We start from the raw sequence: 10,657 nt of genomic DNA, 5'->3' as shown, positions 1-10,657 counted from the left end.
TGGCGATTAGAGATTTCTATATTACCGCTTATAAATATACTCGGGGAACATTATCTGTTGGCAGAGAATTATTTACTTATAAACAGTGCGTGCAAATATGTTCCGGATTTGTTTAATCGTTTGTGAGTCTTTTTTATTATTTTATTATAACCACGAATGTTGCTCTCCGTTTTTATACATGTCTTTTATCAGTGGAAACCGAAAATAACGTGTTCTGATTGAAATAGTGGACTTCTATATCATATTTTGTATTATCTTCTAGTGTCAGTAGCGGCAGTGCAATGTATGGATGGATCATGTCCGCCCACACTGCCTGTTGCTGTCTGTGAAGCAGCATGCGGGCCGAAGCGACCCTGCGATAGCACACAACTCTGTTGCCCCACTGAATGCGGTGGCTCCATCTGTGTGGACCCCATGACTAAACGACACTTCGTTAATTACGGTAATTATCACAGATCATAGAAATATAAGTAGGTACAGTCGAACCTGAATAAGCGAGAGTCATTGTCCAGTCCCGAAGGACGATCTCCAGAAGCCAGAAACTGGGGTTAGTGAAAAACCCCTATGAGCGAGAAAAATAAAGCAGTCTCTCGCTTATCTAGGTTATACTATATTTATATTTCTAAGGAAGACTTTATAGCACACCACACGAACCAGAACACTCCATGAAAGTTATAAGAAAAGGGTAAGGAAAGACTCGTGAGTTTTTCTTTTCATTCAAAAAACCAGCGTCCTGTAATAAAGTTGAAAGGCTTAAAAGTTTTGTTCTATTAACACTGCTATTAGGCTAAAGGACTTGTTAGCAATTTACGAGCAACTAGCGCTGTATTTGTCGTAAAAATCAATATAATTAAAATAAATGTCCATCTGTATCGTGCCTTAGATGCAAATTTACTATTAGTTCTCACACGTGATTAGGAAAATGTTAAATAAGTAGCCTATGTATTTTTTTAGACTTTGGTCTACCTATGCTACCTATGACCTATGCCAAATTTTTTCGACATATGTTGAGCAGTTCTGGTGATAACGTCTAAGAAACAACCATCCATCTATCCAACCAAATACGCATTTATAATATTAGTAAGTAGTGATGCAACGGAAGTGTCTTAGCGGAACCAGAAACGGAAACAGATGTTAAAAATAAATTTTAGCAGAAACGGAAACGGAAACGGATGCGGAAACAGAAGTGTAAATAACATGGGAAAAAAAACATATTTACAAATATATATTTTTTTTGGTAAAAACAGTTTGTATTCGTTTTTAATTTATTAAGGCATTATAAGGCATATAAGGCATTATAATAACATTATTAATTTATCTATATATTCAAACATTCCCAGATACTAAATAAAAATTCACCATAAAAAGTTTTAGCTCCCAGCTGTTACCTTTTTTTATTTTGTAAACAGTGAATGTGTTAAGTATCAAATACACCAAATCTAGATTAGAAAAAGATATAATTATTAGGCGTCGGTGGCTCGTGGCACTTGACTTGCAATCTGCAGGGTCTGAGTTCGAATCCCGCCATGTACCAATGTGTTTTTCGATTTACATATGTACATTTATCCGACGTTCTTACGGTGAAGGAAAACATAGTGATGCTGCCTGCACATATCTGAGAAAAAAATCAATGATATGTGTGAAGTCATCCCGCTTTGGGTCTGTGTGTTTGACTATGGCCTAGTCACCCCTAATTTGGGGTAGGCTCCGAGCCCCTCAGTGGGGATGTATAGTGAACTGATGATAATAATGATGATGATATATTTCATGGTTATCACTTATTCAAAAGTACATTTAATAACTCGTAAGTATGAAATAGTCACATTTTGCCAGGTGTCAAATTTTATATGGACAACAACTAGACAGTTAACTCCAGCAAGAGAAACTGATTGTTTCAAACAGCAGCAGAAAATATGACGCGCTTAAATTCACCAAAAAGTACGTAAACAAACAAATGCGACAAGTGCCGAAAGACCGCGCACGGACTGCGCGTCTCGCATTTGGATCTCTCAGCCGTCGTAAAGTTCCGTTTTATCTCCGTTATAAAAGTTGCGGAAACAGAAGCAGAAACGGATGCTGAAAAGCGCGCGGAACTTCCGCACTTGCGGAAACGGAAACAGACATCCGTTGCATCACTATTAGTAAGATTGTTCCCCAGAGCGTCAAAGACAGTATTACTCTCTTTTAAATAAATCGTAGTGGTAATGAATGTGTTAAATGAAGTATTGTATGTTACAGTGAAAGAGGGAAAATGTCCGGAGCAGCCGCGCGGCACGTGGTCTTGCAGTCACACGTGCACGACGGACGCCGACTGCCCGCGCGCGCTCAAGTGCTGCGTAAATAGATGTGGCGCCCTCACTTGCAGGATGCCTTCCTTTCCCAATGTACCTATGTGATGTGACCTCATCCAACGACTTTCTGTCATCATCATGATGTCATATGTAGGCTGGAGTAGCGAGGAAGGTGGACCAAGCTTTTAATTCTCATCCGTTGCATCAAAAATATATTTCTGAATAAATATCTTGAAAGTAAAAACGTTTGTAAAGTGTAATTTTTAGATGTAGAAATAATTGGATTAAAGGGATGGTTTACACCAAATAAAAACATCTGCACTTTGCAGCGATATAAGGTTTCTTATCTCTTAAGTAATTAAGCGAAAAGGAAAAACAATGGTTTGTTAATTAAAGCTAAAATAAGTAGAAACATCTGATGGACTATAAGTCTGTTAACTTCCATATTCAAAAGATTGGAATATTAAAATGCTAACGATTTCCTTTAAAAATGAAATTTGCGGTCTGCTTTAGAATATCCAATTAATATTTATGGGCGTTGAGAATAGCCTCCATTATTCATCACTAATGTAAAAATGCCACAACAGTGTAGATAATTCAGTAGATCAAGTAGCTGTTAAAATATGAATAAAATAGATTTGAATGATGTAGGTCTCTTTGAATCAAATTGTCTTTTATTTTCTGTTTTTATTCTGTCAAGTCCAAAATCATTTGAATTTTTTCGTCGTTTCATATTTTTAGCCGACTTCAAAAAGAAGGAGGTTATCTATTCGACTGTATTTTTTTTTTATGTGTGTTACCGCGATACTCCGCCCCTGGTGGTCCGATTTTGATGAAAAATATTTTAATCGAAAGGAAGTGCTTGCAGGTGGGTCCCATTTTTTTTTTTTTTTTTAAATAACTGGAAGACTAGTAGATTTTGAATATAGCTTCAAAATTTGTTGCGAAAATTAGGGACATTTTTGCTTTCAGCGCTTACGTAGGCTAAACTATAGGACCTACATAAAAATGATGTATGGGGTATTGTAGCTCTTTAAATGTGCTAAATAAAAGTCCGCGATAGCATATATCTATCTTTTATAGTTTTCTCACAATAACCATTTTTTTCTTCAGAAACATCAATTAAATTCATGCCCTATTTCCGACGCTATTATTCGAGTTCAGTATTAACCCTTATGTAAATAAACATGTTCATTATCAAGAGAATTTAATGTAGATTATATTTGCAATTGAAACTATATCATTCTGTCTAATAGTTTAGGAGATATCGTAAGAATAAAATTACGCGGAAACGAAAAATGCTACACGAAAAGCACAATTTTGCTTTCTGGGCTTAAGTAGGTCAAACTATATGACTTACATAAAAATGATGTATGGAGTAATTATAGATCCTTAAATTTGCTAAATAAAAGTCTTCGGTGGCATATATCTATCATCTATGGATGTCTCACAAAAACCATGTTATTGTGAACAAACTTCGATTAAAATGCACACGAAAAACAGCGTCGTAAGCTTACGGCGCTATTATATTATATTCGATATGAATCCTTATCCAAATAAATATGTTTGATGGCTAGAGTATTAAATGCAGATTACATTAGCCTTTAAACTATGTAATTCTGATCAATAGTTTGGGAGATATTAAATAATTAAAAACTACGCGCATTCGAAAAATGCTAGTGCGGCGCGCGGCTGGACAAAATTAAAGGCACGCTACGATGTATTAGTTCGATAATTTTCAATTTGTATACCGATTTTGATAATTATTTCATTGTTTAAAGGATAAGTGGTTATCTGCTGCATTCTAAATTAGTTTTTGAATTGAAGTACACACATATCAAATAGGAAAGTCCTTGTCTTTATTTGTCTTATTTATGTCTTTATATGTATTAAGGAAAATTCACTAAAAATTGTGAAATAAAACAAAAATTTTAAGAAAAAAAAATAGCCGACTTCAAAAAAAAAAAACAATCTCAAACAAAATGCACTCAAAAGTAACCTAAAAAAAACCAATTTCAAACAAAATGCACTCAAAAGTAACCTAAAAAACCAATTTCAAACAAAATGCACTCAAAAGTAACATAAAAAAAATTCAAACAAAATGCACTAAAAAGAAACAAAATAATGTCATGAAAACTCTCTAAACTCTAGTAGTTAGTAGTAGGGGCTCAGTTTTCCGCAACTCCACGACAAGCGCGTATTTTGCGTGTCTCTAAACTCTAAAGAAAGTTCTCTTCTTTCTTGTAACATGTCTATATTGTATAATTATTTTTATTTTGGAGTCGGTTTCGGCCTAAGTAGGGACATAAACGTAAGTATGTCTAATACATCTCAAATATAAAATGTCACCTATTTACTTCGGCCGACACCGACTGCGAAATAACAATAATTATACAATATAGACATGTTACAAGAAAGAAGAGAACTTTCTTTAGAGTTTAGAGACACGCAAAATACGCGCTTGTCGTGGAGTTGCGGAAAACTGAGCCCCTACTACTAACTACTAGAGTTTAGAGAGTTTTCATGACATTATTTTGTTTCTTTTTAGTGCATTTTGTTTGAATTTTTTTTATGTTACTTTTGAGTGCATTTTGTTTGAAATTGGTTTTTTATAGTAGTAATAAATTACCAACTACAGCAAGGTTATTTGGCCAAGTTTTATATATCCTAATGTGACCGTAGTTACTGAAAAAGTTGATGTTTGTCTACTGACATTATCTACTCTGTAACTCAAGCTGGAAGTAAATTAGTTCTCGATTCATACGTGGATCTGCTTCTAATCTAGGTCGAGATGCTTTCGATCATGCGAACGATGAAAGCTGTGAATTAATCGTACCATTGAAAATAAACACCTTTAAAATTTACAGACCACTTTACTGAATAGAATTTTTCGTTCGTATATTAGAGCCTTTTTCATAATTGTGTGTGGAATGCTACCATTTACAATAATATTTTTTAATTAAATCTCAGATAGAAAGAGGATATTTCCCCTTCCTATACATGCCCTCTTCCACCAAGTCCAATTTCCCCTTCCCATCCTTTCCTATTAAGAAATGCTCTAGCACTTTACTTAATCACCCGCTTTAGTTAGCTATCTTATCTCTTAAAAAACTTCATGAAATATAATTAGATCACGTCTTTATGATCGTGTGTTGTTATTATAAATTAATTAAGTTCTCAGAAGGGATCCTATGAAAGGCATAAAATATGACTTGTTACAATTATGTGTTGTCTGGACAGAAATCATTTTATTTGATCAAATATTAAGAGGAAGTTACATTAATTTAGACTAGTTTTCGTTCAATTGATTCTGAAAAAAAAACCCAATGAGCATTACACGTTATCATGGAAAATTTTCAATATTAATTCATGAAATGTTAAATTAATGTACAATAACCTTGTCATGTTCGTGGTTTCCAATATTAACGTTTTGGAATTCCAAAAATAATCACATTATTGAATCCAGGTCATCGCTTAAAGTAAAAATTTAATTTTCCCCAAGCCGGTGGCAAAGCGATGTAGCTCAAAAGCCCGAAGGCGGAAAGTATGTGCCCCAAACGGGGCAACAGCGGGGCGACGTCGAGGTGGCGACGACAATGTGCGACAGAGTGTAGCGGGGAGCGGCGCTTTGTTTGAAAAATGTGTAACGTCTGCGGTAAATTGGAGCAGGAAACTATCATATTTGTCACAAATATTTATGATATAAGCAAATGGATCATTTTATACCATCGGTAAAGACTAAAATAAAGTGTGGTATTTTGTAATAAAACACATACCTGATTCGGTTCATTACAACACTTAGGAGACAATCATGTTTTTTATAGAATAAAAAAAATGTTTGGTAATATTTCGTTGCATTTATTTAATGCAAAAAAAATATATATTCACTTCATAAAATTTAAAGCGTCCATTCGTTACCTCGCAACTTCTATGCATTATTAAATTCACGTAGTTTACAGGTAGCTACGATCCATTATCGACAACGTTCGAACGTAATTGAATAATAGCTCACTTAACGAGGCAATGTGCAGCTAACAATTTTATTTTAAGCTTAAAGTTAAAGGAGATAACTAGTACGCTATCGTAAGCTCGTATCGTAAGTAAGATTATGTATTTACAAGCATCAGAATAGTTTCATATCATCTTATCTATCTATAAAGAAAGTGGTGTTAGTTACACTATTTATAACTCAAGATCGGTCGAACTGATTTAGCTGAAAATTGATGGGGAGGTAGCTTAGAACTAGGAGACGGACATAGGAACTTTTTTATCTTGTGTGTATTTTTGTATTCCGCGCGGATGAAGTCGCGGGTAAAAGCTAGTTTATTAATAAAATTAGGAATGAGAAGATCAGATTTTTTGATATATTTTATTTGATTTAACTTTAATATTGACTAGTGTTTCTTTAATTTGCAACTAAACTATCTGCCTTCAACGTCAGTAGGTTCGTCAGGGTCTGGTTTCTGACACGTGAGGGCGCCACATCTGTTGGGGCAACACTTGAGCGCTCGCGGACAGTCGGAATCGCTGGTGCACGTGTGGCTGCATACCCACGGACCACGAGGATACTCGGGACATCGGCCTTTCTTCACTGGTAATGATTATTAATAACTAGCTGAACCCAGTCAAAACAATGTTCATAGTACTTACAAGTGAAATTTTACTAGATTTTTGGGCACAAACAAAAAACACCTACCAATTTCATAAAAAAATCTATTGATGTTAAGGAACTTGTAGTGACAAACAAACAAGAAAATGTGTAATTAAGAGAGGTCTGTCATGATATTGAAATGAGGGTTAATATAGCAGTTTTTGAAGACAGAAGAGGAGAAATAAGCTTGTAGATGACAATGAGAGAATAATTCATAGAAGATATTGCACCAGAAGTTTGATAAGATTTTATATATTCTGGACCACATCTTGTCAACTGAATTAGATAATCACTGAACGTACTGTGCAATATCTATGTCTAGCCGTGGACTGACGATGATGATTATAAATAAATGATCTACCTAGAGTAATGAAGTGCCGCTGCGTCATAGGATCAACACACATGGCACCGCCGCAGGCCGTGGGACAGCACATCTTGGAACCCTCACAGGCCAGGCCGGGTCCGCACGCAGCCTCGCAGATATCTACTGACAGCGTCGGCGGACATGAACCCGGTGCACTGCTGACTACTTGTAACACCACTAAAAACACTAACAAGAAATGACACAGTTTATTTCACCCTTTTCACCAAATAAACATAATATAATGAATAGATTATTAATATGAGATATTCGTAGATGGCGTTGGGATAACAACTAAATTGTAATGAAATAAAATCATGTTTGATTAGTATAAAGGACGACTTACGACAGATACATCTAGAAACAAAAGTTATTTTTTTTAAACTGTAAACATTGTGAGAATGTATAGGTACTCTCTTAACTCGCCCTGATAACATTTGCATCGTTAACCATTAACTGTAGCTAATCGATTCATGTATTCATTAAACATTAATTATATCTAACTCTATTTGTAAATTAATAGTAACACTTTGTAGTTACATTATATGGAGTGTGTTGTGTACTTACAGACGAGAAGAATGTAGTGCTTCATCTGTACGCTCCCTCGGGGCCGTGTGTGTTTGCGCTTTGATTTCGCCAGCGACAATAATGAGCGTCTTGACACAAATAATCCGATACACACAGATTTCAAGGTTGTCGCGTATTATGTGACTCATAATAATAGAATTAAACATGGTTTGCTACTTTTGAAACACAAACATAATATCATCCCTCGTATTTTTATGCAGTAAATGAGAAAAGAATATGTTTTTGTGGTTTCAGTTTCAAACACCCGTAATTCTTTATAGAAGGAAGCCTCAAAATTGTTACTTATAATTGTGATTTTCATATACCATATTATCGTGATTAATGCTTTATTAAGATGAAAAATGTAAACATAAAATGTATTTATGATGTTATTAAAAATGTTCTCCAATCTTTCTCTCAATATAAATCGTATTGTTAATGTCACACAGATAACGGGAGAGGACGTGCGGGAGTTTGTGGAGGGGGGAGCTTCATATGAAATTGTAATACAATCCGAGAGTTCGTTCCGAAGCATTACATTATGACATGTGACGTAAACATATAAATTACGGCAATATTTCATGAAATAATCATGAAAATTATTCCAGGATAATAAATTAGTGCTCTTTAATATTAATGACTTTCAACGTAATTTTCTTCGGTTCAATATTTAGACAATTGTAGGTCACGTAAAATCAGATAGATAAGTTTTAGTTCGTAATCTTTTTCTAGAGCGCAATTTAACCGCTTGTTTTGTATTTAATACTAAACTAAATTCTAAACCTATTCTTTTAAAGATAAGTGAGAATCGGTAGCTCAGGGGTTAAGCACTTCACTTGTAATCAGTAGGTCCTGGGTTCGAAGCCTGCTATGTACCAATGTGTTTTTCGATTTACATATGTACGTTTATCCGACGTTCGTACGATGAAGAAGAAATCATCGTGATGCAACCCGCACATATGTGTGAATTCCCGGGTAAAAAAAAGGGACGCGGCTCGCCATCCGTCACGTTCCTTCTCCCGAAATGGCGAAAAGTGGATTTTGGAGGTCCATTTGGCCACACCAAAGGTCCGTGATCTCTACAAGCGTGATTATATGTGTGTTCTTTTATGGATAACATAAAGTACAGCATTATGTTATAATATTTTTTTCATGTTTTTCCTTATTCGTTAAATAGATTCCCGGATTGAATTGACCCGATAGCAGTGTAGTGACTAAACGGCCATTTCCCTCATTATTAGTATGAAGTCAGTAATATTTTAAATTTATTCAATAATATTCACTATCAGCTGTTTAAATGTAAGGTTATCAGCTAAACTTGACTTGAACTACATTTTAATGTACATTTCTCGGTATTTACAGAGAATAATACGTAGACCATAGTTATACGTCTCCCGCGTGTAGTTGATTATTTGGTACATCCCGATACAAATAATAGGCACGTGTACCTATCTTATTTATTTAAAAATAATATTTCAAAGAAAAAAAAAAAACGAATAAAATGTGTATTTTGTGTTTTCAAAATACAATTTCAACGGCACGTGAAAACACGATAACCTGCCATGGCGTCTTTCGTAACGTCGTCGCGCCGTGTTGGAAAGTAGAATCACTTTGTATATTGTTGTATAGTGTGTCTATTTAAGGATGTTTAGTTTGATAACTGACACCTATGTGTTATTGAATTAGTTTTGTATGAGGATTAATGTTGTACTTAATGTACGGTTGTCATAGTATCTGACTGTGAATATAAAAATAAGGTTGTATAATACAGTAACGAACATCCTCTAAGGTAAGCTACCATTCAAAATATTTAAAACGATGTAAAAGTCAGTAACTCTCGTCAGTTATGATGTTACTAGCAAACATCATCATGACATTATATGTATAGGTAAACTAATCTTACTAATATTATAAATGCGAATGTTTGGATAGATGGATGGATGGATGTTTGTTTGAAGGAATCTCCGCAACGGCTTAACGGATTTCGCTGAAATTTGTCATATATGTAGAACATAGTCTGGAAGAACACAGGCTAAGTTTTTTTTTTAATTCCGCGCGGACGAAGTCGCGGGCGAAAGCTAGTTTTTTTATTATTAAAATGAACAGTCTTAGTTGAGAATTCATTAGTTTGATACAGAGTTGTAATAATTGAAGTGTGGAAGTTTACAGCTGTCAGAACACAGGAACGTGAGTTTGCCGCTTGATCAATCTCCGCAAGCAATCAGTTGCCGTCTACAGAGATTGAAAACAGATTTCCTATCTCATATTCCACAGAAATGTTTGATTAACACTTAAAATTATCCACGGAGGAAATAAACAAGAGACATTTAACAATTTATAGTATTTGATTTAAAATTATTAGAAGGAAAAGAAAATAAATAACTTTTTACTGAATAATTATAATGTGATTATATATATGTTGGTATAAATTATTTTGTAATTAATAGCAAAGCTTTTTATGTTGTAGATTAGTAATTTGTTCTATTCTGTTTTGCGTTTGTTTTTAATTGAACTTTATACTTATTTTTAAAGATAGATCGAGACGATGTTCTGATTGAGCCTAAGGGCTTGGCTTGCTACTAATAAACTTGTTTATTGCATTGTAAGTACTATTCAATGTTTACTAAGTCTGCAGGCTTCACGTTTTTTATTAGTTTGTAAACTTAATTACTTATTTAATTAAGTAGCTATTTTCTCGCGTATTGTAATTTTTTATACGTTATATTAGAGAATTTATACTTCGGTTGAAATATAGAGTTTATGAGTTGATTTCTCATAGATGTATGT

General features: G+C 34.4%; 2 protein-coding genes across 2 annotated transcripts; one reads left to right on the top strand and one right to left on the bottom strand.

Moving 5' to 3' along the window:
* The first annotated feature begins 38 nt into the window (after window positions 1-38).
* On the top strand, window positions 39-2,625 carry LOC106720270 (waprin-Phi1-like). Its single transcript, XM_014514865.2, has 3 exons — window positions 39-122; window positions 263-442; window positions 2,239-2,625. Exons 1-3 carry the CDS (start codon window positions 98-100, stop codon window positions 2,394-2,396), a joined length of 363 nt encoding a protein of 120 aa, XP_014370351.2. The 5' UTR covers window positions 39-97; the 3' UTR covers window positions 2,397-2,625.
* Window positions 2,626-6,669: 4,044 nt separating this feature from the next.
* On the bottom strand, window positions 6,670-7,954 carry LOC106720283 (whey acidic protein). The gene is made up of 3 exons (XM_014514877.2): window positions 7,871-7,954; window positions 7,304-7,492; window positions 6,670-6,882 (listed from the first exon to the last, which is right to left on the bottom strand). Exons 1-3 carry the CDS (start codon window positions 7,893-7,895, stop codon window positions 6,713-6,715), a joined length of 384 nt encoding a protein of 127 aa, XP_014370363.1. The 5' UTR covers window positions 7,896-7,954; the 3' UTR covers window positions 6,670-6,712.
* Window positions 7,955-10,657: the final 2,703 nt, after the last annotated feature.

The sequence above is a fragment of the Papilio machaon genome, chromosome 8 (genome assembly GCF_912999745.1).
Source record: "Papilio machaon chromosome 8, ilPapMach1.1, whole genome shotgun sequence".
In the NCBI taxonomy this organism is placed as follows: Eukaryota; Metazoa; Arthropoda; class Insecta; order Lepidoptera; family Papilionidae; genus Papilio; species Papilio machaon.
The sequence above is the reverse complement of the archived record's forward strand: the minus strand, read 5'-3'. Positions and strand labels throughout refer to the sequence as shown.